We start from the raw sequence: 16,652 nt of genomic DNA, 5'->3' as shown, positions 1-16,652 counted from the left end.
GGTAACCTATTCCACAGTACAGAACCAACATAAGAAAAACACTCTTTGCCCATGTTTGTCTTAACTATGGGAGGGACAAAATCTGTTGTGCTCCCCCTAGTGGAGTAATGATGAACTTCATTTACTTTACTAAAATAGTTTTTAAAATACTTTGGAACCTTCCCATACACAATCCTGTGAACCATGCACAACTGAATCAAAGCCACTCTATCCTCCACCTTCAGCCATCCCACCTTATCAAAATGGGAGGACCCAAGGTGGGTTCTCATGGGGAGATCCAAAAGACATTTAATCTTTAAATTAAAGATTTAGAAATTCAAATAAATTTAAAAAGGACTTTTCTCATTCATAGATGCCTTTGCTATTTAATTTGGCTCCTTTCGTTTGAGTCCCCAGCACTGAGCACATCTTCAGTGTCCCTCAGAATCAACTATCGGTCCTCTGTCTCTTCATAAGAAGCTCGTTCTGCTAACTCATCAACACTCATCGACATTTTGTATTTAGTTAGGATTCTTCCTGTTAAATGAGTTATTCACAGGCGATGGTTACACAGGTACAATATTCGCACCATGAGTTGGACTAAGCAGTTACACAGAAGCAGAAATGATTATGTGGGCATAAAGGATAACTTATAGTTTCCATGAGGACATACTGTATGTCTGTGATGAAAAATCAGTCGCAGTTATCACGCTTAGAACCCTGTTCAACCTCGCCTGATATTGTGGGCCACGTGTTTATGGTTGTGTTAAAATGCTGTTGGATTTCATGTGTATATCAACCCATCCAGTCTGCATCACCGTCCCATACTGAACCATTTCATCACCAAAGCCCCAGGAACTATATCAATTATAAAGCCCCCCCAAAACATCATTTCCAACTTTGGTCAGTAGTTTGGAAGTAGAAAATATGCCCCGTTCTGCATTTAGGATTCTTCCTGTTTAATGAGTGCTTCACCACGGCACAGAAACGTCATGTTACTCAGAGCTGCACAACTTATAGTTAGCATGATTGCTAACAGTGCCGACCTGATCATGTTTGCATGTAAGCATTAAGTTGTGTTCACATTATCACCGGATGGCTGATGAAGTGATATCTGCATTCTTCCAGTGCCATGGGAAAGTCTGGGGCCTTCACTGCTTAGAGCTACAAGTTTCAGGCCCGAGCACCGGTGGGCCAAAGGCTCACTGCAGCTGGAATGTTTGTCATTTTTCTTCCATTCCTAAATTAATTGCTTTTTTGGTGCCATGATTACTTAAATAGAACCTGAAGAAAACCAGAGCGTAGCAAATATCTTAATGCAAGCAAAAATTATTTAAAGGAAATGTGCAGAATGTGGCAGTGGTTTCAAAGTAGATCGTCTTTAATTCATCGTCCACACCATATATAACAAGATAATTTGTTGATTATTTGCTCAGTATCACATTTGAATGTTTCCCCGTTTGATTTGCTTTTGTAGAACAGCCTTTTTTCAGGGTTTCACATCAGTATCAAGTTAAAAGTTATCATTCCTTATTGAAAGCAATGATTAAGGGGGGCTAAAGAAAGCAGCTTTAAGTGAAACAATGGACTAGAATTCATATTTTGCACATTTAATGAGCCACTGGACATGAGTGCTACCCAGCTGACGTTTTCAGTCCGGCCATCTTACCAGAACAAGATGAGCCAAGTCTGACCCGAGTCCATGACATTAAAGAAATGGAGCATCTCATGAATGTAAATCTTCCAACTTAAAGTGATAGTCCGGAGTAGATTCACCCTGGGGTCATTTGAACCGTGATATCCAGCCAAGTAGCCCACCCGCAGTTTTTTCGATATTGGCTGAACATCAGCTGAGTTATCCCGAATAGCTTCGTACAAGGGTTAATGGATCCTGGTCCGTATCTCCAAAATTACCACACTAAAATCACATGCCATGACACCAAACTTCTACAGTAGTACAAATATGGTCTGTACTCACAAAACGATGCATTTGGAAGTTTGTACATAGTCCAGGAGTTTATTATCAACACAAGCCTGATAGCTTCTCTGCTGCTAAAGCTGCGTCGACGTCACTTCCTTGCTCTGGGAGCTTCAAAGTAAGATGAGGGTTGATCTGCTACTGTAGACAACAAAGTATATGCTATATTCTACATGGTTTTTTTTTTATGAATGTTTGTTGTAGAGTTGTGAAATTATTTTATCAATGGAGAAATTGAGCAGCCTTGCTTTGTTGTCTACAGTAGTAGATCAACCCTCATCTTACTTTGAAGCTCCCAGCTCCCAGAAGTGACGTCAACGCAGCTTTAGCAGCAGAAAAGCTATCAGGCTTGTGTTGATGATAATAAACTCCTGGACTATTTTCAAACTTCCAAATGCATCTTTTGTGAGTACAGACCATATTTGTACTACTGTAGAAGTTTGGTGTCATGGCATGTGATTTTAGTGTGGTCATTTTGGAGATACTGCCAGGATCCATTAACCCTTGTACGAAGCTATTCGGGATAATTCAGTAACTCGCTGATGTTCAGCCAATATCGAAAAAACTGCGGGTGGGCTACTTGGCTGGATGTCACGGTTCAAATGACCCCAGGTTGAATCTACTCCGGAGTATCACTTTAAGAATCGCAGCAAAGGACAGAACAGAAATAAACTAAGCTGGCTCTAAACTTGGGATCGCCTGTAGCTGAAGTTGTCCTACGTGGAATAATAGCGTCTTTAGATTCAAACACACGTTTTATTACAAGCATTAATTCAGTTTTTCACAGTTTAAAAATGTAAACTTCTCCTAAAAACATTCTGCTGACAAAACAAAGGATTCTCAGATCATTTACAAAGTTAGACTTGATGTAAAGTTTAGCTGCACAAATAAACTCATGTTCCCAGTAACTGAACATTTCAGCTGCAGCCTTCAGGTACACTTTGACATTTAACATGATCAGCAAAATCTTAAAAATCAAAAACTAGTGAGTAGTCTGTCTGCTGCATCCTGAACTCTGACTGGATGGAGATGCAGCTCTGGATCCAACCTGAAGGACAAGACAAAGGTTAAGCTGCAAGTCGTGGCATTACGACCAATTTATCATGCTGCCATTTTCTGTTCAGAAAACCGTGAGTCACCACTGAACAATCTGCCGGTAATTCCAGCGTTTTCAGTTTGGTCCTCATCACAACAGTGAATGACAGCCATAAGAAAAGACTTCAAGTGGACTTACAAGGAGCCCTTTAAAAGGCCAGCTGGCAACTTTCCATTCAAGCCGCCATCGCTGGACACCTGGAATAATCAGAGCAAACGTTCAAGAGGAACCCGAGCAGAACAAATCAATTCTGGACAAGTTACTTCCAGTTTGAGCTCAGAAAACCAATGATCACCACTGAACAATCTGCCGGTAATTCCAGCATTATCAGTTTAAGTTTCATCACAACAGAAGACGCCAGTTTCTATTCTAATGATGAGATCCACACTCACCTGCCAGGAGCAGCTCATCCCGGCCTCATCCTCTGGCAGCTTTCAGGAGCTGCAGGAGAACACGTTCATTGATTAAAATGTTTGTGCTTTTTGCAAAGATTACCCCACATTCAGTTAGTTTAAGGCTCAGAACAGTGAGAGATAAACATCGTCAGTTATCGCATCAGACGGCACTTCCTATTCACAGTTTTCATCACCGACACAACTGCATCAGAAACAGATCACTTCACATTTACTCACCTCCACAAACACCAGGAGACCCGTCCGTGACGTGATCGCCATGTGAGGTATTCACACCTGAAGGGAGAAATACAGAGCAGGCATTTAAAACCGGGATTCAGTAAGGTTCACCGTGGATGTTCATCTAATCATTTGATGGCTCAGTTTAGATCTAATCCATTTTAAATACAGATAAATCAGCCACAAACTAAGTTAGCGTTTGCCACTAAACTGCTACATCAGCACCAAATCTGGTTAAAAGCAGTTAGTTTGAGCGACAAAACTTAAAAATTCAGTTTAAAAAACAATATATAAAAAAAGAGAAGGACAATGAAAATAGGACAACCTTTTAGTATTTGAGGTAAAACTCAAGTCAATAGATACCAGACTCCACCGTCCTCTCCACGTGGCTGAATGAGGCCCATCTTTACCATCTAAGCTGCAGCTATCAGATGTTTAAATTTAATTCACTTAAAACGACAAATGAACGTGCACGTTCTGCTTTAAAAGTAAGCTGAGGCTTCATGTTTGCTAAATTCTCCTTACGAACTGGAATCGACACCAGTCAGACCACAGGGCAGACAGCAGGAATGAAGCTGAAAGGGCCGACGAGCAGGATGGGCTCCGTTTTATACTCTGACCGTCGCGGACATAAGACGTCATCAGCACTCCTCCTGGCGCGTAACATCGACGTTGAAGACAGACATTGGCTGAGAATGAGACCGTCGTGACTTCATCCCAGTTGTCTCACATAAAAACGCGGGAACGACTCGAACGATTTACTTTTACTAAACTTTTAGTTTTTTTTTGTAAACCTCGAACAATGCTTTTACCTGAAGGCACTAAAACCAATAATAATAATAATAATAATAAAGAAAATCAAAACATATTTTTAAAGCTTTCAGACACGTCAGAATAATTCCATTTGGGAAAGAGTTTGGACTGAAATCATACCGGAAATAAGTTTAAGTGAATATACTTGGTCAACTACTTGTAAAAAATTAGATTAGAAACAGCAGATAGCTGTAATCAGCCCTGATAGTATCTTAAAAAAAACGTGATAAAAAAATTCAAATCTATTTCTACATGAATGAGAAATGATTCAAGAGAAAACTTTTAGTCAAATCTGCGGGGATATAAAAACCTGGATTTGATTGAGCACGTGTCGTAGGTCCCAGTAGGTTATGGGATGTTGGGCGTATTTTGATTTGCTTGTTTGTTGATGATTAACTTGTAAAACGGGAGTAATTTCCTTTAAAAAAAAGGTTTTAGATTTTTACAGAGAAAAGTGATCCAATTCTTTAGGTACAATAGTTTATTGTTGGACCTACTAAATAATATAAAATATTATCATTATTATCGTAACCTTGGCAACGCAATTATGGATTAGTTCAGTATTTTTACCCAACCCTGGCTTCTTGTTCAAAGGTATTTTCTATCCAAATTATAAGAGATGAGTATTTTTTTCCATTGAACTGAACACAGATTAGTGCAATATATATATATATATATATATATATTATTATTCCGAGTGCTGGCACATAGCACTTCCACACCTATTTATTTTTATTGTATAGTACTGTATAGCATTCAAATTTTTAGTGCTGTTGACCGGAAGCCAAGTAACGACAAGACTCACCTGTGTTCTTTTGTGCAATGACAATAAAGAAAGTCTAAGATCAGATAAAAGGAGCATTTTAAAGCAGTGCCTGCAGTCAGACCTACCACGCGCTGCTTCAGCTCTCTGAAGAATAACCAAAAAAAGGCATATGACCACCTCTTGATAAATATTTTAAATATTAAAAATGTAAGATTTTAGAAAGCTCTCTGACCGCAGGGTGGCGCTGTTTGGCAGGTGGCTGGCTGTTTCTCTTCACTTAAATCCCTGGGAGTCCATGAACTGGCAGTTTGTCAGCCAGCTGTTCTGTGTGGATGTTGTCTGAGGACAGAGCTCCCGACCCGCGTCTTTAATCTGCTCCAGGTACAGTTGTTCACCTCTTTTGTATTATTATAATAACTGTTTTCATGGTAAAGATCATTCTGCCAGCTCTGTAAATGTTCCATTTAACTATTTATTTGCCATTTAACTGATCACACCACACTCTGTATCACCCTGGACCAACTGTCCTCTGAGAAAATGTTGAGAAAAAAGAGAATAAACCACCAGTTTTATTAATCATCTGAATGGTGCACTACATCTTTGTGAGACTGTTGAGCGGCTCCACAATGTTGAAAATCTGTTCGTCACATGGAAAAGAAATGTTAAAAGACAATGTTACATATAAAAGACTTTAGCTGCTGGACTTTTGATCTGTTTCAGGCAAACTTGGAAGACATTGATTGTTTCCTTTCTCGGCTTTGTGGGATGAGTGATAAGAAAGAAAGAAAGTGAGCGTCATCTTGACTGAGAACTTGAATGCGTGTCTGTCCATGTGATATCAAACCACTGCAGCAGCATGTTGCCTCCTGTGAAGAAGGACCGGGTCATTACTCAGCTGCCAAAGGTTAGTGACTGTGGACACACTCCAGGTGTTAGGGACCGTCTGCTTCCATCCGTGATCAAAACCATCAGAACCAAGTCCCAAAAGTAGTCAAAGAAAACAAAGATAATCTTATTCCACTTTTTTTTGGGGTAATATTTATTTATTTATTTCTATTTGACAAACAAACCAAAACAAAAGTAACTGACACAAGGTGGTGGTAGTATCATGCTGTGACTCTGGGTTAGGATGGTGAAGTCAGCTAAGATTCCCAAAGCTGTTCATCATTTCTCCCAGTGTCTATTATAAAGTCCAGACTTCTTCCCAAACTGGTACAGGTTCCATTCTGCTTCTCTTATTAACATCTTCTAAATCACGAATGGCAATGAAAAGCCAGATGATGATAATAATATCAATTTGTTCTCTTTTACAAAAGAAAATTCTAAAGGAAAAATGGGAAAAACAAGAAGAGAAGAACTCTGAGCACAAATGAGTTTTAGCCACACAATGGTTAAAGAAGAATTAAGTTAAAGTTTTAGCAAGGCCAGGTCAAAGTACTGACTTTAATCCAATAAAAATGCTGTGGAATGAAGTTACTGGGACAAAAACCACCCAAAGTTAAGCCTCTTCAAGAAGAAGAATTCTTTTTCTCAGCAAATTATTCACTGAATATAATATTTGTCTCTTTTGTTTAACTTCACTCTTTCTAGTTTTGTTTACGTCTTCAGTCTTATTTAAGCAAAACATCTAGAGGAATCTCACAGGCTTTCAAGCACAACTGTTGCTGTAAATGTGCGCTCACAGACGCATGCACTCTAATGCAATTACAGCTAACAATGTTACTATTGATGTTAAGGCTATTTTAAACTGGACCGAGCTGAGAAAGTTTCACCAACTTGCAGATCATTGTTGCTTCTTCTTTCAGCAGGAAAAAAGCAAACCAAACTGCAGTTCTGTGGGATTCTGACTGTGTTTCCCTGCTTTCTCTCAGTGCTTCAGTCCAAATGCAGCTCTGCACACCAAAGAAGGCTTTCACCCACAGGTGAAGGCCGTGTGCCAGGCCCAGAAGACCGATGCTATGAGGTGAGAAAGCACGAGGAGTATTCAGCCTCCCATCTGGCTGTGGCTGCACACTGAGATAAGTGTTTGAGCTAAACGAGTTAGTTCTGACGGGGACCTTTATTTCAAGCTATGTCTGCTCAGTCAGCTGATATACATCTTGCAAACCCACCACATCTGACCACATTATTCCGCTGATCTATTCAAAGATAAGACGGATGATATTCTTGCAAATCACATGAAAAAGAACTAAAAACAAACAACTTTGTCTGAATTCCTGTTGAAAATCTTGTCACAAATATATAGTTTCAGTTTGAAAAGAGGCCCACTCAGGGATTAGGGTCAGGGACTAGATTTAGGCGGGGAGTAACATTTCAGAATGGTTTGATCACCACATGATGACCGAGCTGTCGCATGTTATTTGTCAAGATTCAGTGTCGAGTCCCACAAACACCAAATACAGTCGTTTGATTCATCTCTATCGTTGCACTATATTAAAGGGACAATTCGCCTCTTTTGACATGAAGCTGTATGACATCCCATATCAGCAATATCATTTATGAACATCTTCTTACCCTCTGCTGCGTCCTGTGAGCAGAGTTCCAGCCTCGTTTTGGTGTTGATGAAGGTAGTCCGGCTAGTTGGCTGGGAACACAAGAATAAAGCGTTTTGCTTCTCAAAACAATATGCGTTCAAAAGAGTAATACATTTGCATCACAAAATGGTTCTCCAGGAAAAAGTCAGACCTCACATCGCTTGGCGCTATTTTCTCTCCCTTCGTATCACATACAGCTTCATGTCAAAAGAGGCGAACTATCCCATTAAGGAAATCCAACTCCCAAAAGCTGCGTGTTCTCAGTCCTGCGTGTTCTCAGTCCTGCGTGTTCTCAGTCCTGCGTGTTCTCAGTCCTGCGTGTTCTGAGTCCTGCGTGTTCTGAGTCCTGCGTGTTCTTAGTCCTGCGTGTTCTTAGTCCTGCGTGTTCTGAGTCCTGCGTGTTCTGAGTCCTGCGTGTTCTGAGTCCTGCGTGTTGTTAGTCCTGCGTGTTGTTAGTCCTGCGTGTTCTTAGTCCTGCGTGTTCTGAGTCCTGCGTGTTCTGAGTCCTGCGTGTTCTTAGTCCTGCGTGTTCTTAGTCCTGCGTGTTCTGAGTCCTGCGTGTTCTTAGTCCTGCGTGTTCTGAGTCCTGCGTGTTCTGAGTCCTGCGTGTTCTGAGTCCTGCGTGTTCTGAGTCCTGCGTGTTCTAAGTCCTGCGTGTTCTGAGTCCTGCGTGTTCTGAGTCCTGCGTGTTCTGAGTCCTGCGTGTTCTCAGTCCTGCGTGTTCTGAGTCCTGCGTGTTCTGAGTCCTGCGTGTTCTTAGTCCTGCGTGTTCTGAGTCCTGCGTGTTCTGAGTCCTGCGTGTTCTGAGTCCTGCGTGTTCTGAGTCCTGCGTGTTCTTAGTCCTGCGTGTTCTCAGTCCTGCGTGTTCTCAGTCCTGCGTGTTCTGAGTCCTGCGTGTTCTCAGTCCTGCGTGTTCTCAGTCCTGCGTGTTCTGAGTCCTGCGTGTTCTGAGTCCTGCGTGTTCTGAGTCCTGCGTGTTCTGAGTCCTGCGTGTTCTTAGTCCTGCGTGTTCTGAGTCCTGCGTGTTCTGAGTCCTGCGTGTTCTCAGTCCTGCGTGTTCTCAGTCCTGCGTGTTCTGAGTCCTGCGTGTTCTCAGTCCTGCGTGTTCTGAGTCCTGCGTGTTCTGAGTCCTGCGTGTTCTGAGTCCTGCGTGTTCTGAGTCCTGCGTGTTCTCAGTCCTGCGTGTTCTTAGTCCTGCGTGTTCTTAGTCCTGCGTGTTCTCAGTCCTGCGTGTTCTTAGTCCTGCGTGTTCTCAGTCCTGCGTGTTCTCAGTCCTGCGTGTTCTCAGTCCTGCGTGTTCTCAGTCCTGCGTGTTCTTAGTCCTGCGTGTTCTGAGTCCTGCGTGTTCTGAGTCCTGCGTGTTCTTAGTCCTGCGTGTTCTTAGTCCTGCGTGTTCTGAGTCCTGCGTGTTCTGAGTCCTGCGTGTTCTCAGTCCTGCGTGTTCTCAGTCCTGCGTGATCTCAGTCCTGCGTGTTCTGAGTCCTGCGTGTTCTTAGTCCTGCGTGTTCTGAGTCCTGCGTGTTCTGAGTCCTGCGTGTTCTTCGTCCTGCGTGTTCTTCGTCCTGCGTGTTCTTCGTCCTGCGTGTTCTGAGTCCTACGTGTTCTGAGTCCTGCGTGTTCTGAGTCCTGCGTGTTCTGAGTCCTGCGTGTTCTTAGTCCTGCGTGTTCTTCGTCCTGCGTGTTCTGAGTCCTGCGTGTTCTTCGTCCTGCGTGTTCTTCGTCCTGCGTGTTCTTAGTCCTGCGTGTTCTTAGTCCTGCGTGTTCTGAGTCCTGCGTGTTCTGAGTCCTGCGTGTTCTGAGTCCTGCGTGTTCTCAGTCCTGCATGTTCTCAGTCCTGCGTGTTCTCAGTCCTGCGTGTTCTGAGTCCTGCGTGTTCTGAGTCCTGCGTGTTCTCAGTCCTGCGTGTTCTCAGTCCTGCGTGTTCTGAGTCCTGCGTGTTCTTAGTCCTGCGTGTTCTCAGTCCTGCGTGTTCTTAGTCCTGCGTGTTCTTAGTCCTGCGTGTTCTTAGTCCTGCGTGTTCTTAGTCCTGCGTGTTCTCAGTCCTGCGTGTTCTTAGTCCTGCGTGTTCTGAGTCCTGCGTGTTCTGAGTCCTGCGTGTTTTGAGTCCTGCGTGTTCTCAGTCCTGCGTGTTCTCAGTCCTGCGTGTTCTCAGTCCTGCGTGTTCTTAGTCCTGCGTGTTCTTAGTCCTGCGTGTTCTCAGTCCTGCGTGTTTTGAGTCCTGCGTGTTCTTAGTCCTGCGTGTTCTTAGTCCTGCGTGTTCTGAGTCCTGCGTGTTCTCAGTCCTGCGTGTTCTCAGTCCTGCGTGTTCTCAGTCCTGCGTGTTCTTAGTCCTGCGTGTTCTGAGTCCTGCGTGTTCTCAGTCCTGCGTGTTCTCAGTCCTGCGTGTTCTCAGTCCTGCGTGTTCTGAGTCCTGCGTGTTCTCAGTCCTGCGTGTTCTCAGTCCTGCGTGTTCTCAGTCCTGCGTGTTCTGAGTGCTGCGTGTTCTCAGTCCTGCGTGTTCTCAGTCCTGCGTGTTCTGAGTGCTGCGTGTTCTGAGTCCTGCGTGTTCTGAGTCCTGCGTGTTCTCAGTCCTGCGTGTTCTTAGTCCTGCGTGTTCTTAGTCCTGCGTGTTCTTACTCCTGTCTGTTCTTAGTCCTGCGTGTTCTTAGTCCTGCGTGATCTTAGTCCTGCGTGTTCTGAGTCCTGCGTGTTCTGAGTCCTGCGTGTTTTGAGTCCTGCGTGTTCTGAGTCCTGCGTGTTCTCAGTCCTGCGTGTTCTTAGTCCTGCTTGTTCTCAGTCCTGCGTGTTTTCAGTCCTGCGTGTTCTCAGTCCTGCGTGTTCTCAGTCCTGCGTGTTCTTAGTCCTGCGTGTTCTTAGTCCTGCTTGTTCTCAGTCCTGCGTGTTCTCAGTCCTGCGTGTTCTTAGTCCTGCGTGTTCTGAGTCCTGCGTGTTCTCAGTCCTGCGTGTTCTGAGTCCTGCGTGTTCTTAGTCCTGCGTGTTCTTAGTCCTGCGTGTTCCGAGTTCTGCGTGTTCGTAGTCCTGCGTGTTCCAAGTTCTGCGTGTTCTTAGTCCTGCGTGTTCTTAGTCCTGCGTGTTCTCAGTCCTGCGTGTTCTTAGTCCTGCGTGTTCTGAGTCCTGCTTGTTCTCAGTCCTGCGTGTTCTCAGTCCTGCGTGTTCTCAGTCCTGCGTGTTCTCAGTCCTGCGTGTTCTGAGTCCTGCGTGTTCTGAGTCCTGCGTGTTCTTAGTCCTGCGTGTTCTCAGTCCTGCGTGTTCTGAGTCCTGCGTGTTCTCAGTCCTGCGTGTTCTGAGTCCTGCGTGTTCTGAGTCCTGCGTGTTCTGAGTCCTGCGTGTTCTGAGTCCTGCGTGTTCTGAGTCCTGCGTGTTCTCAGTCCTGCGTGTTCTTAGTCCTGCGTGTTCTTAGTCCTGCGTGTTCTTACTCCTGTCTGTTCTTAGTCCTGCGTGTTCTTAGTCCTGCGTGTTCTTAGTCCTGCGTGATCTTAGTCCTGCGTGTTCTGAGTCCTGCGTGTTCTGAGTCCTGCGTGTTTTGAGTCCTGCGTGTTCTGAGTCCTGCGTGTTCTCAGTCCTGCGTGTTCTTAGTCCTGCTTGTTCTCAGTCCTGCGTGTTTTCAGTCCTGCGTGTTCTCAGTCCTGCGTGTTCTCAGTCCTGCGTGTTCTTAGTCCTGCGTGTTCTTAGTCCTGCTTGTTCTCAGTCCTGCGTGTTCTCAGTCCTGCGTGTTCTTAGTCCTGCGTGTTCTGAGTCCTGCGTGTTCTCAGTCCTGCGTGTTCTGAGTCCTGCGTGTTCTCAGTCCTGCGTGTTCTGAGTCCTGCGTGTTCTTAGTCCTGCGTGTTCTTAGTCCTGCGTGTTCCGAGTTCTGCGTGTTCGTAGTCCTGCGTGTTCCAAGTTCTGCGTGTTCTTAGTCCTGCGTGTTCTTAGTCCTGCGTGTTCTCAGTCCTGCGTGTTCTTAGTCCTGCGTGTTCTGAGTCCTGCTTGTTCTCAGTCCTGCGTGTTCTCAGTCCTGCGTGTTCTCAGTCCTGCGTGTTCTCAGTCCTGCGTGTTCTGAGTCCTGCGTGTTCTGAGTCCTGCGTGTTCTTAGTCCTGCGTGTTCTCAGTCCTGCGTGTTCTGAGTCCTGCGTGTTCTCAGTCCTGCGTGTTCTGAGTCCTGCGTGTTCTGAGTCCTGCGTGTTCTGAGTCCTGCGTGTTCTGAGTCCTGCGTGTTCTGAGTCCTGCGTGTTCTCAGTCCTGCGTGTTCTTAGTCCTGCGTGTTCTAAGTCCTGCGTGTTCTCAGTCCTGCGTGTTCTTAGTCCTGCGTGTTCTCAGTCCTGCGTGTTCTCAGTCCTGCGTGTTCTCAGTCCTGCGTGTTCTGAGTCCTGCGTGTTCTGAGTCCTGCGTGTTTTGAGTCCTGCGTGTTCTCAGTCCTGCGTGTTCTCAGTCCTGCGTGTTCTGAGTCCTGCGTGTTCTCAGTCCTGCGTGTTCTCAGTCCTGCGTGTTCTGAGTCCTGCGTGTTCTGAGTCCTGCGTGTTCTTAGTCCTGCGTGTTCTTAGTCCTGCGTGTTCTGAGTCCTGCGTGTTCTGAGTCCTGCGTGTTCTCAGTCCTGCGTGTTCTCAGTCCTGCGTGATCTCAGTCCTGCGTGTTCTGAGTCCTGCGTGTTCTTAGTCCTGCGTGTTCTTCGTCCTGCGTGTTCTGAGTCCTGCGTGTTCTTCGTCCTGCGTGTTCTTCGTCCTGCGTGTTCTTCGTCCTGCGTGTTCTGAGTCCTACGTGTTCTGAGTCCTGCGTGTTCTGAGTCCTGCGTGTTCTTAGTCCTGCGTGTTCTGAGTCCTGCGTGTTCTGAGTCCTGCGTGTTCTGAGTCCTGCGTGTTCTCAGTCCTGCATGTTCTCAGTCCTGCGTGTTCTCAGTCCTGCGTGTTCTGAGTCCTGCGTGTTCTTAGTCCTGCGTGTTCTTAGTCCTGCGTGTTCTGAGTCCTGCGTGTTCTGAGTCCTGCGTGTTCTCAGTCCTGCGTGTTCTCAGTCCTGCGTGTTCTCAGTCCTGCGTGTTCTCAGTCCTGCGTGTTCTGAGTCCTGCGTGTTCTGAGTCCTGCGTGTTCTTAGTCCTGCGTGTTCTTAGTCCTGCGTGTTCTTAGTCCTGCGTGTTCTGAGTCCTGCGTCTTCTTAGTCCTGCGTGTTCTGAGTCCTGCGTGTTCTGAGTCCTGCGTGTTCTCAGTCCTGCGTGTTCTGAGTCCTGCGTGTTCTGAGTCCTGCGTGTTCTGAGTCCTGCGTGTTCTCAGTCCTGCGTGTTCTTAGTCCTGCGTGTTCTTAGTCCTGCGTGTTCTTAGTCCTGCGTGTTCTGAGTCCTGCGTCTTCTTAGTCCTGCGTGTTCTGAGTCCTGCGTGTTCTGAGTCCTGCGTGTTCTCAGTCCTGCGTGTTCTGAGTCCTGCGTGTTCTGAGTCCTGCTTGTTCTGAGTCCTGCGTGTTCTCAGTCCTGCGTGTTCTTAGTCCTGCGTGTTCTGAGTCCTGCGTGTTCTGAGTCCTGCGTGTTCTTAGTCCTGCGTGTTCTTAGTCCTGCGTGTTCTGAGTCCTGCATGTTCTCAGTCCTGCGTGTTCTGAGTCCTGCGTGTTCTCAGTCCTGCGTGTTCTGAGTCCTGCGTGTTCTGAGTCCTGCGTGTTCTGAGTCCTGCGTGTTCTCAGTCCTGCGTGTTCTCAGTCCTGCGTGTTCTGAGTCCTGCGTGTTCTGAGTCCTGCGTGTTCTGAGTCCTGCGTGTTCTGAGTCCTGCGTGTTCTTAGTCCTGCGTGTTCTGAGTCCTGCGTGTTCTGAGTCCTGCGTGTTCTGAGTCCTGCGTGTTCTGAGTCCTGCGTGTTCTAAGTCCTGCGTGTTCTGAGTCCTGCGTGTTCTGAGTCCTGCGTGTTCTGAGTCCTGCGTGTTCTCAGTCCTGCGTGTTCTGAGTCCTGCGTGTTCTTAGTCCTGCGTGTTCTGAGTCCTGCGTGTTCTGAGTCCTGCGTGTTCTGAGTCCTGCGTGTTCTGAGTCCTGCGTGTTCTCAGTCCTGCGTGTTCTGAGTCCTGCGTGTTCTGAGTCCTGCGTGTTCTGAGTCCTGCGTGTTCTCAGTCCTGCGTGTTCTTAGTCCTGCGTGTTCTTAGTCCTGCGTGTTCTTAGTCCTGCGTGTTCTGAGTCCTGCGTCTTCTTAGTCCTGCGTGTTCTGAGTCCTGCGTGTTCTGAGTCCTGCGTGTTCTCAGTCCTGCGTGTTCTGAGTCCTGCGTGTTCTGAGTCCTGCTTGTTCTGAGTCCTGCGTGTTCTCAGTCCTGCGTGTTCTTAGTCCTGCGTGTTCTGAGTCCTGCGTGTTCTGAGTCCTGCTTGTTCTTAGTCCTGCGTGTTCTTAGTCCTGCGTGTTCTGAGTCCTGCATGTTCTCAGTCCTGCGTGTTCTCAGTCCTGCGTGTTCTCAGTCCTGCGTGTTCTGAGTCCTGCGTGTTCTGAGTCCTGCGTGTTCTGAGTCCTGCGTGTTCTCAGTCCTGCGTGTTCTCAGTCCTGCGTGTTCTGAGTCCTGCGTGTTCTGAGTCCTGCGTGTTCTGAGTCCTGCGTGTTCTTAGTCCTGCGTGTTCTGAGTCCTGCGTGTTCTGAGTCCTGCGTGTTCTGAGTCCTGCGTGTTCTGAGTCCTGCGTGTTCTAAGTCCTGCGTGTTCTGAGTCCTGCGTGTTCTGAGTCCTGCGTGTTCTGAGTCCTGCGTGTTCTCAGTCCTGCGTGTTCTGAGTCCTGCGTGTTCTTAGTCCTGCGTGTTCTGAGTCCTGCGTGTTCTGAGTCCTGCGTGTTCTGAGTCCTGCGTGTTCTGAGTCCTGCGTGTTCTTAGTCCTGCGTGTTCTCAGTCCTGCGTGTTCTGAGTCCTGCGTGTTCTCAGTCCTGCGTGTTCTCAGTCCTGCGTGTTCTCAGTCCTGCGTGTTCTGAGTCCTGCGTGTTCTGAGTCCTGCGTGTTCTGAGTCCTGCGTGTTCTTAGTCCTGCGTGTTCTGAGTCCTGCGTGTTCTGAGTCCTGCGTGTTCTTAGTCCTGCGTGTTCTCAGTCCTGCGTGTTCTGAGTCCTGCGTGTTCTCAGTCCTGCGTGTTCTGAGTCCTGCGTGTTCTGAGTCCTGCGTGTTCTCAGTCCTGCGTGTTCTCAGTCCTGCGTGTTCTCAGTCCTGCGTGTTCTCAGTCCTGCTTGTTCTCAGTCCTGCGTGTTCTGAGTCCTGCGTGTTCTCAGTCCTGCGTGTTCTGAGTCCTGCGTGTTCTTAGTCCTGCGTGTTCTCAGTCCTGCGTGTTCTGAGTCCTGCGTGTTCTCAGTCCTGCGTGTTCTGAGTCCTGCGTGTTCTGAGTCCTGCGTGTTCTGAGTCCTGCGTGTTCTGAGTCCTGCGTGTTCTCAGTCCTGCGTGTTCTTAGTCCTGCGTGTTCTAAGTCCTGCGTGTTCTCAGTCCTGCGTGTTCTTAGTCCTGCGTGTTCTCAGTCCTGCGTGTTCTCAGTCCTGCGTGTTCTCAGTCCTGCGTGTTCTGAGTCCTGCGTGTTCTGAGTCCTGCGTGTTCTGAGTCCTGCGTGTTCTCAGTCCTGCGTGTTCTCAGTCCTGCGTGTTCTGAGTCCTGCGTGTTCTCAGTCCTGCGTGTTCTTAGTCCTGCGTGTTCTGAGTCCTGCGTGTTCTGAGTCCTGCGTGTTCTTAGTCCTGCGTGTTCTTAGTCCTGCGTGTTCTGAGTCCTGCGTGTTCTGAGTCCTGCGTGTTCTCAGTCCTGCGTGTTCTCAGTCCTGCGTGATCTCAGTCCTGCGTGTTCTGAGTCCTGCGTGTTCTTAGTCCTGCGTGTTCTTCGTCCTGCGTGTTCTGAGTCCTGCGTGTTCTTCGTCCTGCGTGTTCTTCGTCCTGCGTGTTCTTCGTCCTGCGTGTTCTGAGTCCTACGTGTTCTGAGTCCTGCGTGTTCTGAGTCCTGCGTGTTCTTAGTCCTGCGTGTTCTGAGTCCTGCGTGTTCTGAGTCCTGCGTGTTCTGAGTCCTGCGTGTTCTCAGTCCTGCATGTTCTCAGTCCTGCGTGTTCTCAGTCCTGCGTGTTCTGAGTCCTGCGTGTTCTTAGTCCTGCGTGTTCTTAGTCCTGCGTGTTCTGAGTCCTGCGTGTTCTGAGTCCTGCGTGTTCTCAGTCCTGCGTGTTCTCAGTCCTGCGTGTTCTCAGTCCTGCATGTTCTCAGTCCTGCGTGTTCTGAGTCCTGCGTGTTCTGAGTCCTGCGTGTTCTTAGTCCTGCGTGTTCTTAGTCCTGCGTGTTCTTAGTCCTGCGTGTTCTGAGTCCTGCGTCTTCTTAGTCCTGCGTGTTCTGAGTCCTGCGTGTTCTGAGTCCTGCGTGTTCTCAGTCCTGCGTGTTCTGAGTCCTGCGTGTTCTGAGTCCTGCGTGTTCTTAGTCCTGCGTGTTCTGAGTCCTGCGTGTTCTGAGTCCTGCGTGTTCTGAGTCCTGCGTGTTCTGAGTCCTGCGTGTTCTTAGTCCTGCGTGTTCTTAGTCCTGCGTGTTCTCAGTCCTGCGTGTTCTGAGTCCTGCGTGTTCTCAGTCCTGCGTGTTCTCAGTCCTGCGTGTTCTCAGTCCTGCGTGTTCTCAGTCCTGCGTGTTCTGAGTCCTGCGTGTTCTGAGTCCTGCGTGTTCTCAGTCCTGCATGTTCTCAGTCCTGCGTGTTCTCAGTCCTGCGTGTTCTGAGTCCTGCGTGTTCTTAGTCCTGCGTGTTCTTAGTCCTGCGTGTTCTGAGTCCTGCGTGTTCTGAGTCCTGCGTGTTCTCAGTCCTGCGTGTTCTCAGTCCTGCGTGTTCTCAGTCCTGCATGTTCTCAGTCCTGCGTGTTCTGAGTCCTGCGTGTTCTGAGTCCTGCGTGTTCTTAGTCCTGCGTGTTCTTAGTCCTGCGTGTTCTTAGTCCTGCGTGTTCTG

At 47.3% G+C, this 16,652-nt stretch overlaps 1 protein-coding gene, 1 long non-coding RNA gene and 3 other non-coding genes across 5 annotated transcripts in view; 1 reads left to right on the top strand and 4 right to left on the bottom strand.

Annotated features, from left to right (window-relative positions):
* Positions 1–2,693: 2,693 nt before the first annotated feature.
* Positions 2,694–4,290, bottom strand: LOC142402045 (uncharacterized). The gene is made up of 5 exons (XR_012773273.1): positions 4,011–4,290; positions 3,686–3,742; positions 3,446–3,494; positions 3,192–3,250; positions 2,694–3,005 (listed from the first exon to the last, which is right to left on the bottom strand). It is a non-coding gene; the product is annotated as an uncharacterized LOC142402045 (long non-coding RNA).
* Positions 3,076–3,149, bottom strand: LOC142402350 (small nucleolar RNA SNORD65). The gene has a single exon (XR_012773353.1). It is a non-coding gene; the product is annotated as a small nucleolar RNA SNORD65 (small nucleolar RNA).
* On the bottom strand, positions 3,328–3,401 carry LOC142402351 (small nucleolar RNA SNORD65). Its single transcript, XR_012773354.1, has one exon. It is a non-coding gene; the product is annotated as a small nucleolar RNA SNORD65 (small nucleolar RNA).
* LOC142402355 (small nucleolar RNA SNORD49) lies at positions 3,575–3,646 on the bottom strand. Its single transcript, XR_012773357.1, has one exon. It is a non-coding gene; the product is annotated as a small nucleolar RNA SNORD49 (small nucleolar RNA).
* Positions 4,291–5,529: 1,239 nt separating the features above from the next.
* The window catches only part of rab34b (RAB34, member RAS oncogene family b), a 39,559-nt gene continuing 28,436 nt past the window's right edge, over positions 5,530–16,652 (top strand). The window contains exons 1-3 of the mRNA XM_075487046.1: positions 5,530–5,645; positions 5,985–6,168; positions 7,136–7,227. Of these exons, the coding sequence (XP_075343161.1) occupies positions 6,121–6,168; positions 7,136–7,227 (140 nt within the window). The 5' untranslated portion in view covers positions 5,530–5,645; positions 5,985–6,120. The remainder of the gene's footprint in view (positions 5,646–5,984; positions 6,169–7,135; positions 7,228–16,652) is intronic.

This window comes from Odontesthes bonariensis, chromosome 16 (assembly GCF_027942865.1).
Source record: "Odontesthes bonariensis isolate fOdoBon6 chromosome 16, fOdoBon6.hap1, whole genome shotgun sequence".
Lineage (NCBI taxonomy): Eukaryota > Metazoa > Chordata > Actinopteri > Atheriniformes > Atherinopsidae > Odontesthes > Odontesthes bonariensis.
Note: the sequence above shows the minus strand (reverse complement) of the source record. Positions and strands in the feature narration are given on the sequence as shown.